Source organism: Ixodes scapularis, unplaced genomic scaffold (assembly GCF_016920785.2).
Source record: "Ixodes scapularis isolate PalLabHiFi unplaced genomic scaffold, ASM1692078v2 PGA_scaffold1__304_contigs__length_218370807, whole genome shotgun sequence".
NCBI classification, from domain to species: Eukaryota; Metazoa; Arthropoda; class Arachnida; order Ixodida; family Ixodidae; genus Ixodes; species Ixodes scapularis.
In genome coordinates, this window is record NW_024609846.1 from 196,119,567 (window position 1) to 196,137,841 (window position 18,275).

At 45.3% G+C, this 18,275-nt stretch overlaps 1 protein-coding gene across 1 annotated transcript in view; it reads left to right on the forward strand.

The window, feature by feature from the left end:
- LOC8031226 (solute carrier family 13 member 5-like) overlaps positions 1-18,275 on the forward strand; it is a 53,154-nt gene that overhangs the window by 26,858 nt on the left and 8,021 nt on the right. Inside the window, exons 2-4 of the mRNA XM_029991326.4 lie at positions 13,215-13,364; positions 15,614-15,729; positions 16,450-16,619. Of these exons, the coding sequence (XP_029847186.3) occupies positions 13,215-13,364; positions 15,614-15,729; positions 16,450-16,619 (436 nt within the window). The remainder of the gene's footprint in view (positions 1-13,214; positions 13,365-15,613; positions 15,730-16,449; positions 16,620-18,275) is intronic.

An 18,275-nucleotide genomic window follows, 5' to 3' on the forward strand; every position in this document is an offset into this window, starting at 1 on the left:
TTTAACGAGATGTGTGAACGATGGCCACCTGGGAGCAAGCTCGCAAACCAGTGTGCAGACGACGACTATAGGACATTGAAAATGCGCGGCCGTCGTTTTCGCACTATTTTTTTTAAATATCTTATCAGCTCTAAGTCGAGCTCTAAAAAATAAGAATAAAAGATATTTAACTTTTTGTAAAACGACGTTCGCGTGGTCAGCTTCACGTATGAGCGACTGGAAGCAGAATTCTGCAAGGCGTGCCAAATGTGCCGGTCTACGGCCGCATCCTGCACAGGTCGCGGTTTTTTTCGTTGGTGATTTTTCTTCAACGGTGAGCTCTATATGGGGTGCTTTAGCGAGCGTGTTGTCCCCACAGTCCGGCGTTTACTAACACAGTATGAAAAATGAATTGAACCTCGCCTAGCGCGGCTTGGGCACGAGCGCTTCTCTCTGACCAGTTAGTTCTACAGCGGCCATAGAATTGGAGGTCATAATCATAATAATCATAATCATCTTTATTTGCTCAGGAGAGCCGCGGCACCGCAGAAAGGCAACAGCCCGTACCAAGGAGGCCCGCGGTGCCGCGTCTAGTGAAGAGGATAATGTGATGATGTAATATACAAGATGAAAGTTCTGATGATTAGGATATGTGTGTTACGATAGGTGCAAGACTCGGCGAGCGAGAGAAGGAGCAGCCGGTCAGGATGCAGCGGTGGCGCTGCTGTCGACAGTCAGGTGCATCGCTGGACACAACGGCGGCTTGGGCGAGTTGGTTATCCATGTCTCCAAATAACAGCGCATACGTACAAACACACGTCACCACGGGCCACAAAAACAATCCCACTTAGTGACAATCACAGCAGTCGAAACACTCACACAGCAATGACTCACAACTCAATCTATATTTGCACTTCTTTTTCTTCTACGCCTTTTCGATACATTCGTGAATATTGGCTTCTTTTTCTTCTTCGTCCCATGAAATTAAGATCATGGGCGTTTATCCAATCTTAAAAAAATAAGATAACTATTTTCCTTATAAAGTGAGCGATGGAGTGCTAACACAATTATCGTCATACCTGGCGCAATATGTTCCGCTTCCACCATCTTTCTAGTCAGTTGACTTCCGCTTCTGCCAACCACTGTACACTAGTGCCACTAAATAAGCTACTGCACACCTATCTAGATGTGCCGGACATCCGCAATTACGGCAATGTAGACCTAAATGTCGTGAATTGGCTCTAGTTATGTCATACGGAGTCGATCGTTCACGGAGTCGATCGTTTAAACATCTCCCAGTCTGGTCGATATATCGTTTCCCACAGGAGAGGGAAAGGAATATACTACCCTTTCTGCGCACGGAGCAAAACATGCTCTGGTGCTTTTTTGTGCAGCTCGCTGAATGTTGCTGGGGGTTGTTCACTTTTTCGCATAAACTGGAAAGCTTGTTCGGAGCTTAGAAGATGACGTCGATGTGACCCTCTTTGCCGCTTTCTTAAGACCATGGGAGATGCTGTGGATGTAAGGCACAACAATAGGACTAGTTGACCTGTCTCTTGGTTTTCGTCTGGTGACATCTTTTTTCTGTTCTCTGAGAAGGTTCTCCGCCACTGATGTTAATAAGGAAGTGGGATACCCTGCTGATGACAGGCGACAAATTTGTGCACAGAAGCTTGTTTTTATCGGATGTTTGCACGATTTTATAAGTTAGTTTTTAAGGCAAAGTTTGACGATGCCCCTCTTAACCAACTTGGACTGTGCAGAATTGGAGTTAAAGAGCGGCTTATTTTCTCGTGGCTCGTACAACCAGCATGCGTGAAAGGCCAATATAAATAGTCGTAAATTTAGGAATCTGATAAATCTTTCAACGGGAAACTCGTGCGTGAGCTCCAGCGGATTGGTGCACTCCTCGAAAGTGGACAGAACTTTGGCCATCGTGGAGGGAAACTTGCTTCTGTCGACGTCAAGGAAGATTATATAATAGTCTACGTAACGAAAGATATTCACGACTTCCGGAAAGTCTAAGCTTCTTTGCAGCAGTCTGTCACGGTGCGCAAGGTAAATGTCAATGAGCGCAGGGGTGATACAAGACCCTATGCAAACCCCTTGTTTTTGAAGGTATGCATTCCCATCCCAAGTGACGAAGGCGGAGTGCAGGTAAAAGGAAATCTACTCGATAAATCTGTCTTGGGGGATGCCCGAAGCGTTCTGGAATGCGATGGTCCCAAAATATCTAATGCTTTCCTCAGTGCAGTATAAAAGACGGTCCTGAGGTAGTGCGTAGTACAGATCTTTTATGCCAATTGAAAATGCGTTTAAGTTGTTGTCATTACGCTCAGGTAGGAATCTTATTAATTCGTTGGAGATCCTAATTAAGAATGGATCATCAATCGTGAAAAGATTCCGTTTTTTCTTGAAGAAATAAGGCTAGCGACTTTTGCCAGGTTCCCCTTTCGGACACAATAACTCTGAGCGGGCATTCGGTTTTGTGAATCTTGGCACTGAAAAACAATTCCAGGCTTAAAAGTTGGTTACGGTTTATGTCAGAGGAAAGCTTTTTTAACTCTATCGACAGACACAGTTTTTTAGCTTCGCTCTTGATCTTAGCTAGGGAGATGTCGTTGATGCGTTGAAAAACGGACTCAATGGCAGAGAGGGCTGTTACACCAAACGAGTCGTGGCTCATGAGCACGAATCCTCCTTCTTTATCAGCCGGCATTCGAGACCTGTGATGCTCCTTTAGGTAGGTCACCACTTTTTTGGTAGGTAACGGTAAGGCTCAGTACTTTTTTCGTAAAAGTATATACTCCTTTGGAGGTGACGCGGTCATATTCCGCTTCTGGTGCACGAAGTGCCACTTGTCTGACCATTGACAGCAGCTCAGGTGCCGACTTATTTGGTTCTAGTTCCGAACTTGGGACCAAGACTCAGGACTCGTTGCACTATCTGCGGAAGATATACGTGTCTCCGATGGTGTGTACAGCCAAATTTCTCCCTCATATTGTTTCGTTCAATTCGCTGACGACATTATTTAAGCTTGCTTTTACTTGGGCATGTATTGCAATCTAATGCACATATTAAGCGGACGTTTCAACGCAGTTTCGGCGCGCCGACCGTACAAATATATCATGCGACTTACATAGGCGCATTGCAGCAGCTGTGCATGTCTGCCACCTTATATCGACCTTCAGTTTTGTTTCCTCTTACTACGTTTGGTTCTGTTCACCATTACCACAGCAGGACACGGTTATTGCCATTTCTTATTCTATCGTGTCCTCCTCAGCACTGGCCTTTGTGGGGGCTCTTCAACGCCCGCTTCAGTGGCTCGGCACCTCGGCAAGACAAAAAAAGGTCAGCAATGGCGGCTGTAACGGCGCGTGGGTAAAGCGTCTATACATATCGAAAAAAAAAAAAAAAACAGCTGTTGAGGGGGTGCGACTTATGAAAGGTGCGAATTATAGACCAAAAACTAGGGTAAATTTACGCTGCCAATCGAAAGAGCACTTATCCATATCTGAAACTTTTATACAAACTTAGTTTCGGTTGATATATTCTGATAATAATTGGTGTCCCCCGGAGGACGGAACACCAGATTTGTGGATATAAGATGGTAGTAGCAGTGAAAGCCGACCGAACATGGTCGAGTTTGGCGATGGTCGGGCAAGCCGCTACCTCGCTGTTTCCAATCGTTTTCAAAGGTGTCAACGAATGAGGAACGGAGACTTGTTCGCGCTCTGAAGACGTAGAAGGTCGCAGTTATTAAACAGGAAAGCAGGGCTTGTTTTACGCTAGTGTGCGAAGTCATCTTACCTTTCTTGGATTTATACTAATACCACAGATGTTACAAGTAACTGAAGTATTAGAAATTTGTGCGTTTTAAAGGGACACTGACAGGGTATCTATGCTCGTCGAGATTTTTAGTTGTACGTGACATATGAGAGCCCAACTTCCCAAAACAGAATTTGCGGCTCGAAATTCGGTTTCTTTCCGCCCAAAAACCGCCGATCGAGAACTGGCCGGTTTGAGTTGCGCTCTCTCTTTTTTCCGTGGTCAAGGGCCGTTTTCTAAGGTTTAGACGCGACCACCAAATTTAATCAAAGTAGTGGGTCATTGAAGGCGCACAGTCAGTACTAAAAATAAAAAAAGAAATATGAAAGCCATTTTTTTGTGGCTTCCAGAAAGCTGCAAATACGCTGATTGAAAAAAGAAAAGAAAAAAAAAAAAGGTTGCACAGACAACCGGAGGCAAGCATTCTGCGCGTTCACTGCATAATTCTCAACATGGCATCGTTTCGCGTTTCGTGGGACTTGCGGGTGGCAGCGGACGACGGGCATGGGGCCTCTACTTCAGAACTGTCGCTCACGGTACCGGCGAATTCTGTCTTCCTTCGAAAGAGAAATTTTGGACCGATTAAAATAATTTATATTCATCACGTACGACACGCCCAACAGCAAGCCGATTGCACCAAGACGTCGCCGAGCCGTCGTCCTTTCTCGTGGCTGAAGACATCGCTCGCTCAAACATCAAGCACGAAGTGCGTACTTCGAGTTGAATGCGCACGCGTACGGGTTCTTTACTAGGTGCGAATGTGGCCAATGCGTGGTGCTGCCCGAGTTCAAGCCGGGAGTGATTGCACTGGAGGGGAATCGACAACAAACTTTCCGACATACAGTCGACCCGCTGCATTACTACGGACGAAAGAGTTCTTCAGTAGCTCAGTTGAAAGACGTCCGCTTCACACGCAGTGGGCACGGATTTGATCCCGAGTAAGAGTGTACAATTTTCTTTTTTTCAAACATTTCGCGATGTTTACATTTCTTTTTTTTTTTTATAATTATCACTAAAAAAAATTGTTGTAGACGATACGTCACTGGACTAAGTGGTATGAGATTCCATTTTTGGCGCCTGCGAACTCAATGTAGTCACTTTCCACCAAATGCAAGGAGCATATGAATCGGGTAGCGTCCGCTCTCCGAGGTTCCCGTAATTGTTCTACAGGAATTGCAGCCAGCCATTGATCCCGACCCGCTGATCTTTCGGAAACTTGCGCACTCTGCTGCACAATATGCCACTTTCAGATGCAGGACATGTGAGGCAGCTCTTCAGGCAACATCTTGGGAGTATTCTTTTCGGAGCCGATCACGGGAATTCACCTCGGGCACTCACTACTAATTGCCAACACTTAAATGTACCAAACAACTCATCTTGAAGTACAGAACAGCGCGCGCAACAAACATAACTGCAAAGGAATCGCACGGCGAACGCATCCCGCAACGCATTTCGTCTGCTGCGCACGTAAGAAAACAAAAATCGCACGGTCGGGTGTAGCCACGTGACTTCCGCCACTCTCTACTCTCCACTTCTCCGTGCGGTGCGGGGGATTCAGTTTTGATTTCGAGCAGTTGCGTTTTTTGGCTTTAGTAACAAAATACGTGACTGTAGCAAAATATTAATTGGGTAGTATTCCGACAACCATAATAAATCGCCCGGCAAAAAATGAAAAAAAAAAAATGTTGGGGGTTGTCAGTGTCCCTTTAAGTGTTTAGTTCAATAGACGATATGCCAAACTGCTTGGTAGTCTGGCAGTACTGCGCGGCCATCTTTGTATCGTCGAGTTTCTTGAGTTTCGGTTTCTCGGCGTTTCCAGGGCAGGGACTCTGTGTCACTGATTGAACTGCAGCAACTTCATTGTTTCTGACTTCCGACCACCCAACGCGGACAAAGGGCTAGGGCGTCATTTCTTCAACCTCGGAGGACACTTTCAATTATTTTTTGATGCGAAGACGCATGAAGTACTTTTTAGCGTTAGACTGCTCCACGCCAATACATGCAACTGGAGGTTAGATTTTTTTTTTTTTTTTTTATGGTGTTAAGCGCGAAACACATGTACGACGAAACCGTCCGATCCGACGGTCGGAGGCGAGGGTAGTCAACGCCCACCGGTGCTTCGAAAACCCTCGCCCTCGGAGGTCATTCCGGCAGTTCGCACGTCGGATTGGGCGGTTTCGTCGTACATGTGTTTCGCGCTTTACTGACGAAAGATTTGATTGGTGGAAAGCTCTGAGTTCTTGTAACAGAAACTGTGTCCTGGCCAAAATGTTTCAGGCGTAGCAAAGACCTTAAATTGGTTTAGATAGCATCCACCTGAAGCACAGTTGACGGATGTCGCGCTGGTTGATGAAGATTTGTTCAACCCTGGCAGGATGACTGCACTGACTTTTCCGAAACTACCCCCGAGTTTCTTTGCACTAAACAAAATTGTAACCTCGGCTGAAACCATATAAAAGAACAAAAAAAGAAAAGGAGGCCGTAAAATGAAGTTGACGTCGCCCGTGTTACTCCACCTGACGTCCGCGGCGTAACTTTTTGCTGCCGCAGACATAAACGTTTTTGCGCGATGAACCTAAGCAAGTGATGTACACTTGCTTAGGTTTATCGACAAAAAAATGCTGCAAAATTCCGTCTCTGCGAGAGCTGAGCAAGCAGACACGTCGTCCGTGTCTTTCGTGTTTTCTATTCACATAACCGCGCCTTAACTATCCAAGATTATTTAACCAAGAAACTGTCCTGTTTAGTTGTAGAGGTGTTTTACTAACCTCGCTTACCGACGCCAGGTCAAGTATATACAAAAATCGCTGCTAAGCAATTATATCGTTCTTTGACCGTCTAAAGTGATTTTTTTTTTTTGAATATAGGACATTCAAATGTAGCACTCTTAGTGTTTTCAGCTTTTGTTGTTCGCTGTTAACCATACGCGTCTTCAATCGTGGTCAATAGCGTAGATTTTTAAAACTTATCTTTTTGCCTCGCTTCACAGCCTTGGTCTCGTCCGCATACATTGAGCTGCTTTCGCATCAAGAAAAACGCAGGCCAGCGCTACAGCGTGCACCAGAAAAAACAAAATCAACAACACAAATACAGAAACAAATCTAGTAAAACTTTGTAAAGAGCTTAGGGCCCTGTTAAATTGTTGTAACTGGGTTCACGCCGTGCGATAACGTCCGCATGTTTCTTCGCGTTGTCACCGATTGTTTTTCTCAAAAGCCGCGTGTAAAGTAACACATAAAAATAAGGAAAAATTAAAGACGTTTACAACTTTCTGTTACGCCGAATAAGAGCGCAGCTTTTGAGGAGGAGGAGGGGAGGGTACTGACGGGTGGGCGTGCCCCTCCTCCTCATACGTACCCTCTCCTCCTCCCGTGCTCCTCTCTTGAGGTATTCCGATTTTGCGATATTCGCGACTCCAGCGACCTATGGGGGTGCCACCACCAAACAAACATGGTGGCTGAGTCCAGGTCGCGGCGGCTCGGCCGGGCCGTCTGAACAGGTGGCGCGTTCAATTTAACAGATTTTCTTTTGTTTAATGCCCAATTTTATAGGTACTTGAACTGAGACGGTTAAGTGTAGCCGGTGCAGATAAACTTGCAAAGCATAATTTTGTTTTGCCGGTGTTTTTTTTCTTTTTTTTTTTCTTTTTTCAAGCTTTCGTTTCAGCCATTTCGTTCAAAACCGAAACTACGGGCTCCGGAGAGACGGTAATATACTAATCAGTTTTGATCATCTAAGGAAAGCGGCGATAACTATAGAACTGTTCCACAGAGAGTAACTTTTCAGCTAACTCGCATGCCTCGATCATGCGATTTATCTGTCCGCAAAATCAAGCTTTTGTGCGTATCCGCGCTTACGAAACAGCTCCAGTCATCTGCTCGGCCAACAACGCAGGCTGCAGGAACATTACGAAAATTAAGCAACCGCTTCTTGAGCCAAGGACCATGTTAACCCGCCGGCGCCCCACTAAGCAGCTGATACTCGTATTTCAATTCAGGTTTATGTAGCAATCGAGAAGTCATTTTGGCGAGCGGGTTATGTATTATATTACGTACTATGTCCCACTAAAGCGATATTAGTATATCCTTGGGGTTGAAACATGAGCTTCGTTGACTAGCTATTAGGTGAGTTGCTGAATAAAAGTATATTTGACAGACGGAGACATACTACTTAAACTTAGCCAAATGGTTCTATAGTCGGCAGCGCGGAGACAAACAGAAGAGTCTTCATTGAAGATTCACGCAGAACCTCTCTGCATTGAACTTTGCTTCGAATCCTGAACGGAGAAAATTGGTATTTTTTTGTGGCCGGCCAACCTGACCAATGTAGACGTATATTGCTGCTGGCTTCGACGTCCTCGTAATATAAATATTGGAGGCGCGATAGGTCAAAATGCCGTGACAGCATCTAACGTTGCGAGACTCGTCCCCCACCTTTTTAAAACAGATAATTTCCCTCATTCATCATTTGCAGCGAGCAAGTTTTCCTAAATCAAGTAATTGCGAAATCAGCCCATCTCCTTCAGTGTGGTCCAGAGGCTTTTTCGGCGAAAAGCAGCCAAGATGAATAGCCAACGCACCGACCGGCGTGGGTGGCTCAAACTTATAGCTAACTCAAGAAAAGCAGCTATCGAACCTTCCCATTCACTTGGCTGCAACATTGATGTTCCCTCCAGTATCAGTTACCAAGCAGTCGTCACTTTGAATGTGATTCGAGACAGACAAGAAATCAAAAAGTTTTTCCGTGATTCCTCCCCATCCAAGAGATCGAAAGCACGCGACCGTGTGCTGTGGAGTAAACGGGCTTTCAAACACGTGATAGAAGAAAACAATGTACTGAGGCTTCACCACATTAATGATCACTCAGGCAAACTTAAGAAATATTCGAACCTTCGTCAAATTACACTGTTCGCCACCGCGCCAACAACACGTGTCCGCGAAAGCCACCAGAGACGCGGAGGGGCGCGGAGCGACCTGGACCGGCTGGTTCTCGGTTTTCCCGCTTGGCGGCGTCCGTTTTGCTAGAGTTGCGAATACCGTGCTAAACAATCTGATATATATATATATATATATATATATATATATTCTGGTATTCTTGCTCACCGCTTGTCCGGAGAAAGGCGATATAGTTCTCACGTATGGGAACTCCACTCTGTCTAAGTTCTGCCGGTGCAAGGAAATAGGACAGCAGGATCAAGGCGGGAGAACAAGACAGCGTTAGAGTCAACACTTTGACGAAGCACGTGATACTCTCGATGTCACCCTACTTGCTGTCGGCCCTGTAGAAGACTGCTCGGCGTTTTTGATTTCCTCAGTATTAGTCTTGAACATGCTTCCCCGAGATGTCACGGCAGAACAGCGAGTGCACGTCCCTCGGGGCTAATGGGATGTTTTCCTGCGTGACTTGTATGACGTTCTTCTACGTCTTGCAGGAAATATGCAAAAAACGAAAAAACGAAAAAAAGGTGGCGGAACGTTACGACGTTCCTGTCGTTTTTTCAGCCCCTAAAAAGCTTTCTGCGTTATGCAGGAAAATCAATGATCCCGAAGGGAAGAGTGACGAGTGTAAGAAAAAACACCAGAATAAGTTTGTAGAATGTCACACTGGTGTTGTGTATGACATTCCGCTTTCTTGCGGTAGGTCTTACGTAGGCCAAACTGGGCGTTGTGTAAATGATCGCGCAAGAGAGCATGCTGCTTCCTTAAAACAGTCACCTTCGGGGCACCTGGCTGTGCATTGCAACCGATGTGAGTGCACACCAGTTTTCAATGACGTGGCAATCCTGGGGCGATACAGCAAAAAGATTACAAGGGAAATTCATGAGGCGTATGCAATAAGGAAGGGTGCAGATAAGTGCATAAGCGAGCCTTCAGTGACTCTGTCAGAAAAAGAGTGTCTATTCTTGGATAAAGAGTGGGCACGTGGAAAGTGACGTGGGTGTTTTTTAAAAGTGTATATAAGACTATGTTTTTCCATAAATAAATCTTCAGTTGCGAGTGCGCCTTGTGTCGTCGTCTTCTTACCTTGTCCTGGTCTTTCGGCGCTTGTCTTTTTCCTTGTTCTTTTTAGATAGAGCCACTGGGCGGCTCGTTGACGCACCTCTTGCCAAGTTCAGAGATAAAAAAAAAGTCTCCCTGTGTATGTATGCTTATACAAAACAAATACTTCACTAAAATTAGGCTGGCACTTTCAGTCCCTGCAGTGTAAAGGTAGCAACCCCCTCAACAGTGGCCCTGAGTGGATACGAATGTTTTCCAAGCCAGCAGACAGCGACCTGTCTGTCCGTTGCAACGTAGACATTGCCACAGGACAAGAGGATCTTATAAACCACGCCAAACACACAAGCCACAAACGGTACAACGTGCTTTTTTGTTACTTGTTAGTCCGGAACCGTCCCGTCGTGTGTATTTTTTTTTTTTTTTTTACCATTGTCCAAGATTTTGCTGCTGTTCCTTCCCAAGGTGTCTAAAATCATTACCTAGAATGGTACCCTCACATCCAGATTTTTTTCACCCTTTATTGCAAAACAAACGACAGCAATTTACAGAAACTGACATTGAGATTAAACCTTCGAACGAGCTGTGCAGCTTTATGAAATCTTGTCCATGCTGAGGAAAGCACGTGCAAAGTGTTCCCATAAAGTGGCGACGTCCTGTCTTCCCCTCCTAATACTTGCATAAATACTCTATTAGTGGCATCGGGGCATCGGGCATCCAGAGCCTTCGGGCATTGTTATAACTGCGGCACTACATTGGGATTACCGGGGACAGTGTCCCAGGAACCCAGACTGAGGAAAATATTTTCTACGAGAAGATTACAAGCCCGTTGAAGGATGGAAAGTTTTTCTTTATCGTTCCCTTTCACCGCTTTATTTTATTTGTATTTCTAGCGCCCTGCGGTTTGCTGCATCGTGTGTTCACAGTGAGATAGTTCGTTATCGCCTCCGTCTTTGTTCTTCCAGGGGAAAAAGGTTTCTCACTATAGACAGACAACATTCATGTGTGTCAGTGTTATCCGACATATCCATAAGAGATAAGTGTCATTTCCGCATCTCTTATTTAGATGCATACGTAACCAAAGAAGTGTAGTGTGTGACAAACGCATCACACATTTAAATGGATACTAAAGCGTCAACTTGCCGAACAGAAATGCAATCTGACGGCTGGTTTCAAATTGTAAACATAATAAATGAGAGGCCATATATGTGACCGAGTCATATTTAGGCAAAATAATTTCTATCTTCTTTTTTCTTTTTTGTTTCTTTTGTTTTCCCCGTGCTAGTTTTCTAAGCCATAGCGAATAAAAATAAAACTGTAACCAACATAAAAAGAAATTCTGGTTGTTTTTTTTTCTCTAACTTCAGCTATATTGTTTAGGGTGTCTGAAATGCCGAGAATGCAAAATGGGCCGTAAAAATGGGCGCCTGCACGTAGCAATCGAAACTTATCGTCTAAATTTTTCGCACGTATTGAAAGATGGCGCTACCTCCGTGTTCCTGCTTTCTTTAAAAAAAAAATATCAAGACTGCCCGCGACGACAGTGGTCTATTAAAATGAACATGCTCTTTTTGAAATGTAAATTTGGTTTAAAAATAAATTCAGACAATCGGAGCAAAACTTGAAGGAACAGAAATAGAAGAAACGGTGGTTGCATAACGACGGCGTCCTTGCTGCCGACGATTTCGTCTGTGTGTCGTCTGCTTTCTTTCGCTGACCGGCTACACCTTTCGAAGCTGCCTCCCACGCCATCTATCAACACGTGCGCCAAACGCGCCCCACAACTCGACTCTGTCACCTACGTCGTCGTCCGCCGTTGACCCTGGCAAGTTGTTTGGCCCTTTTTTTTTTACAGAAAGAGAGCTACACATTGTAATTTTACAATATAAAACCGCCCTATGAAATACACGTTTGATAAGAAGCTTAACTTGCTACGTACAGGCGCCGATTTTTATGGTCCATTTTAGATCGAGCCTCGGCATTTTAGACACCCGTACATATTGTTATTGATTTGACATGTACATTCTTTTTCAAACAACCTACTAGGATGAAAAAAAAAGCTCTATTGAGTAGTACATTCAAGCGATGCCTTCCTTTGTTGTTAAGAAAGGGAAGACAACTTCGGAAGTAGTATGACAACGTTTCGGTCTTGTCAAGTCTTTTGTCATAAGTATTTAAAAAATATATAAGGAGGAAAATATATTATAGATTTTGCTAATTGTTGATTGAGGGACTGTTTGGTATGTCTCCGTAACTCTCCTACGCAGTAACTTTCACATAGCCGACTTTTTTAGGGGGGGAGGGGGGTCGAAAATTTTTTGACCTAGGAATTTGTGTATAAAACAGCATGTAATCCTCCCATGTTCATGAAAAAAAAAAAAACTACTCCTTTCTCTGGCTAGTGCCAAAAAAAAAATGTAATGCAATTGCATTGGGGATCCTTCACCCGCCGAGTCACACTGATATGACGTTAGCCGACTCTGAGGTCACATGACGCAGTGTCATATGACGTCACAGTGTCCCTTAACGTGACGCGATGTGACACAGTGTCAGATGGCGTGACACTGCGTCAAGTATATACCAATTCAAGTCTCCCCGCTAAATTTAGCGTGTAGATTTCCACGCAAAATTGAGCAATTCTGCCGCAACGGAATGGGCTAGCGCATGCTTAGCGCGCACCAGCTCGGAACACGTGGAGCGAAAGCTCGCGCTGCAGAACCCAGGAATCCTGGGTTCAATCCCGACCCCTGCCGGTTTCGGTCTGGATGAACAAAGTACCGGCGTGCGGTCGTGTATCACTACTGCGTAGTGCACGTCGAAGACCCCAGGCTAGCGGTTGTACTTGAACGGCTAAATTATTTATCTGCTGATGAGACACCGGACACACATTGGGGCTGACTAACTTCCGGCTGTATAAACATACACACACCACAATATGCCGCGACGGACGGGCGCCCTCAATCTCAGGGTTTAGAAGCCCTAGAAATGCTACAGCTTTTAAAAGCAGATCCGCGATAGTTGTTCGATGAGTCTTGTGTTCAAGTGTCCTTTTGGTGCACTTTTTTTTAAATTTCTCTCTGCAGGTTAAGGTCGCCAGGACAGTTGCGGGAAAAGGTCCGACAAAGTCTTCTCCGCCCATTACAGTTCAGGAGTTCTTAAAAAGAAAATAATAATAACCACAAAATAACCATAAAACAACAAAATTGCAAAACACAAAAACTACCTAAGAAAAAACGATATATATTTATGTAAATGTAAAAAAAAAACTGGAGTGAATGGTACATAGCCAATAAACACCGACTTTAAATAGAAAATAAAAGTACGAGAGTTGAGTTGTAGCATTACGCATATCGCGCAGTTCGCGGGGCTCCAGCTTTCTGGCCTATTTTTCCTTGTTTACTTTCCCGACAGGAGGCGAGATGCGCGTACGTGGTCTGTCTCATGTCCTCCTTCTGGATGACCAACGCCGTGCCCCTCCCGGTGACGGCGCTGCTGCCCGTCGTACTCTTCCCGCTGCTCGGAGTGCTGCCCACCGACGAAGCCTGCTACCCGTACCTGCAGGTGAGTCCCCCTTTCCCCAGAAACCTACTAGAACCGCAAAGTAAACAACACCTCACAATCAATGGAACATTTTACAGCTACGGAAGAAGCGTTACGCTACCTCAGAGACGCCCTAAAAAAATGCGTGCTCCGTTTTACTTGGCTTGTTTTACCTGTTGTCGGAGACTGGACCAATCACGCACAAACAACGCACAAGGACAATTGTTGATTGGCTCCGTCAGACCGTAGCGTCGACTACGGTTGGATTTAAACTGTAGCGCGCTAAAAAGGGAACTGACCACCTATCTGTTTCGTGCCTTATAAAGATGAAAGTGTATTCTGTGTGTATTGACTTCTCGAAGGGGGAAATCACTCGATGGTTTACTAAGCGTGAGGTGTAGCAGGCTCGATCTCTTATCAGTTAATTTAGGAATTGTGCGCCGATAAAGTGAGAGAGAGGAAGAGAAGAGTGCGCGCGGGGGGACAGTTGGAACGCTGAGCTCTGGTTGGAATGATTCGTGGGTAGACTTAAAGCTAGCAGCGTTTGTCTGCGCCGCGGTCGTTGACGAACGCGTTAGGACGCCGAACGCCGGCCTCCGGCGTTTGGCTTTCGCATTCAAACGCGTTCCACGAGTGCATAGTTTAGAAAAAGACAGCTGGCTGTACGTCTACATACTCTGGGGAATGGCAAAATACGAGAATAAAGAGGACCGACAACCGGGGGGCGAGCGGGCACGCGAGGCAGGAACGTTACTAATCGTCTAATCATAGCCGTTTTTTATCGGCGGATAGAAATAGGCTTATGGTTGGTCGGCGGGACGTTGTGGAGTTTGAAACCAGTGTTTGTTTGTGCGTCCAGAATCCTTTTCTTTTTTTTTTTTTAATACGTTGTTTTCTCGGTCTCGATGTCTACCAACAGAGATTTCATTGAGCCATTTCTTTGAAATGTTCGTTTCTTGAAAAAAAACAAAACGTGACCGCAACCCTCATAAGAACATGTACTCTATAATTACAACGCAGTAAGAGCGAATATTTGACCCAGATTTATTATTGCATTTTTTTTTTGCATAAAATAAAATGCATTTCCTAAAGTGCGCTGCCATTTTTTGTGTAATGCTTTTTATTCTCAAATAAAAAGACATAAAAGAATGTGTGGGGTACTGCACGTGGGAAACGTTTTGGAATAAAAAGAGTTACCATTTTCGCGGCTTTTGGCTCTGGAGTCTCTTGCACTCGACCCTTACCCCCTTCAAAGTGTTTCGCACTTCAAAGTTATCTAAGAAGCCCTTAGAGCTATCTAGAGGAGGGCACGGTACTTTTTTTTAAGTAACATCCTGCCTGATAAAAAGAAAAAAAATCTTTGAAGTTAGAAACATGCAGACGGTTTAGAGACCACAGTATAAGCTCTTTGCATGTCCCCTTTGCTTGAATTCAAAACAGTGTCGTCTTTTTCTACGCTTTCTATTATGTGAAAAACATTTCCATATGAGCGCCGAGGTCAGAGATGCTCACAATGCACAAATGGTCGCAACTCGGAAAACTCGCGCGATTACAAGATATGTGAACCGTCTTTGTCCTTTCAGAAACCAAATTAAAGTTAATAGCCTGAATTTTCGTTCCCCCAGTGTCGTACAAAATACTTTACTTATAGTCCCGTGACAACTTTTCTCGGCATTTCCGGGGAGAGGAGGAGAGCCCGCGCGCGCCTCTACCTTCCACTGCATTGCCAAGAAAAGCGGTCGCAAAGTATAGACATTTCTGAAGGGACAGTTATTTGCCTTTGAGTCTTCTTCACTTGTACGAATCAGCACTACAAATGAAGTATACGGCGCACCCACTTCAATAAGAAATCCGTCGTGATATATAAATGTCGAAAACAGAAAAAAAAAAATCTGTAAAAGAAAGAAACCATAAGATGAGCGGAGAGCTTGTCTGCCCTATAACGGTAGCACCAACTACGAACGTGTACTATGGTTATGCCCCGTCCTCCTCATTGCTACCTATAGGGCCACTGAAAAGCGGGGCATGTCGAAACATGGAATGCGTCGGCTTTCATGATTTATTTGGCAAAGTGAGCTTCAGCTGGGAAATTCGGAGCACAAGCGTGATGAATTATCGTTGACCAATTTACTCGAGCTAGAAGCAGGCGAGAAAGGTGGATTTACGTTTCTAAACTTTCCTTTGTAATAGATAAAACATATACAACCTTCTGTTTTCTAGTTTGTCCAAATATGTATATGCGCAAGATCTTTTTCACCTCGCTTGTGCAGGAGACGAACATGCTGTTCATCGGCAGTCTCATCATGGCCATGGCCATCGAACACTGCAACGTGCACAAGAGGATCGCCCTTCGGGTGATGCTGTGTGTCGGCACCAACCCACGATGGTGAGTCGCAGTCGATGCCTCAGTTTTCCGGAAGAGATATCCTCGTTCTTTGCCCGGTCAACACCACCTAGCATAATGAAAACCTGCGCATCAGATTGCTTACGTCATCACAGTGATTTCGAGAGAAGACAGAGATTGGACAGGAGTGCTGCGTCAACGTTCGGCTGGTGGCCAATCAAAGGTGTTAAAAAACGCTCGCCATAGGGCTGGGGTCCAAATGCCGAGTTGGCGACATTCGACTGTGATGACGTTCTCCGGAACTAGGTGACGACTTTCACATGCCTAGATTGTTTTAGGCGGGGTTTCCTTGGCGCAAAAAAAAGTCGTTTTCAATTAGAAAAAAAAAAAAAAAAGCTTTTTAGTGTATATTGATTCTATTTCCAGTTAACTATTCTTAGAGCAGCCCACGTAGCCCAGTCTCCGCAGTCATTTAAAACATGAGCCGGAGCATACGAACAGCGTTCTTTTTATTTTCAGTCAGCCATATGCAAAATGGCAAGTGGTTGAAGACTTAAAAAAAAAAAAGACATAAATTTTGCGATATAGTTTATGAATGCAATAAGCCGCTTCTTCGTGTGATTTTACTGGGTCCAGAATAGACTCTTCCCTTTGCCACAAAAATGCAACACGTACGGCGTACAGAGTGCTAAGCATAATTTAGAGATTCACGTCTACCGATTCACGAGCGCAGTGTGGACAGTGTGTCAATTTCATCCGCAGGATCATGTTGGGCTTCATGCTCACAACCATGTTCATGTCCACGTGGATCTGCAACACAGCCACCACGGCCATGATGATGCCAATCGTGGACGCCGTCTTGGCTGAGGTCATTGACACGGAGTCCGACGGGCTCATGCTCGCTGAAGCCGGGGAGTGCGATGGCGACAAAGGTATATCTACTGCCTCTCCAGGAGCACTCTCACCGCTGAGGCTGTAGCAGCAAGAGCCACTTGACCACTGCCCTCAGGCTAAGAAATGTCTCCCCTTGCGCCTCCGGGAACACATGTCGACAGTCTGGGTCATATTGTCGATGTCGTGTAGGATGTGTCACTAACTCTTTTAAGGCCCGTTCACACTCTTGCAACCGAGTACGACTGAGAGAGACCACACTGGTTTTTAAGCCTCTTGCGATCTCTTAGGACAGGATGCGCTGTAGCGGAGCTGGTCCTAAGAGGTCGCAAGAGCCTTAAAAACCGGTCTGGTCTCTCTCGGTCGTACTCGGTTGCAAGAGTGTGAACGGGCCTTTAGGTTCTCCTTTATAACCGCAGGCACTCTGCTCATACGTCACACAAAAGACACGATGTTCCCTGCAGAGATGTTGACAGAACCTCAAGCATGACTGAAGCATCTTTCCTTCCCACATGCGTTGAACATTTTTTAAAGCCAGTGTTTGTATGTCCAATGTGATCGTCATACAAGCAAGACCTCAGACAGTGTCCGGAGACCGTCTTTCGTATGATGTATGAGTAGCGTGAGTGCGGCTTAAGGGTATCTTTGATAAGCGGAACACACAGCGACAATACGAAGACCGCTTTATGCGTCCTTGAGATAAATACGTTACGAGAGAGACAAGGCTGTATAGCGCGCCCATGATCATGAACTTTCAGTGTAAGAAAGGCGTACACCCCCGTTTATCACTGGCGCTACAGGACCACTCGTCATTCTTATTGATTACGCTGATTAAGTGTTTCAAGGGCAGTAGTACGGAGTACACGCGGCAGACATTGGCGGCACTTGTTTTATGTGCAATTTCTTCCGAAACAATCGATATGCGTGGCTCCATCTCTTATCTGGCGAATCACTCCGATGTGTGCGGCTGCTTTGGTGTCCACAAACCGGCGATCGCAAAAGGACGCCAACGGCGGCACACGTGGCCTGATCTCGCAGTCGCGATCTGCTGGCACCAGAATGCTGCGACGTCTTTGCCGACCGATGAACAGATGGATCTTTCTCTTTTTGTCCACCCGTCGATAAAGATGCCCGAGCAATCTGAAGGCCAGAGCCGCGCAGCTGTCTTGGAGCCCTTGATGGTACGTTAACCGCTGGCGTCAACCGTCAGCGGAAGTCTAAGAACACCGTCGTCTCTACAACTTATTGCTGTGTTCTTTTACTAGCGACCGGTTTTAATCGGATACACAAAATTACCGTAGAGCGAGGGATAGAACTCCGAGCATGAGAACCCTTATCCATGGTATGCTCTATGCTGTTTCGAGCCTGGCGGTAACGCTGTGCATATAGCTGTTGGAGCATACCGGAAATGAAAAAAAAAAAAAAAGTAATCAAGCTTTGTTGAATTAAGTTTCTTTTTCACTTCATTTAAAAGAGCTCGGGTGTGGTTTACGCTTTATAATTTAATCTAAGTATTGAGGCATTTAGGTACAATTTGGTGCACGTGCTGTGGTGGAGAGTCCTGTCATCTGCGCAGACGTACAGACGACAGGCATCTGCGCACACTGTAGCAGTGCATATGCATGGCGCTGATTTAAGCAAAATTAAGCCATGACCGTTTTTTAGTTCTTGTTCCTCTCTTCGAAGCAGGAGGCAAA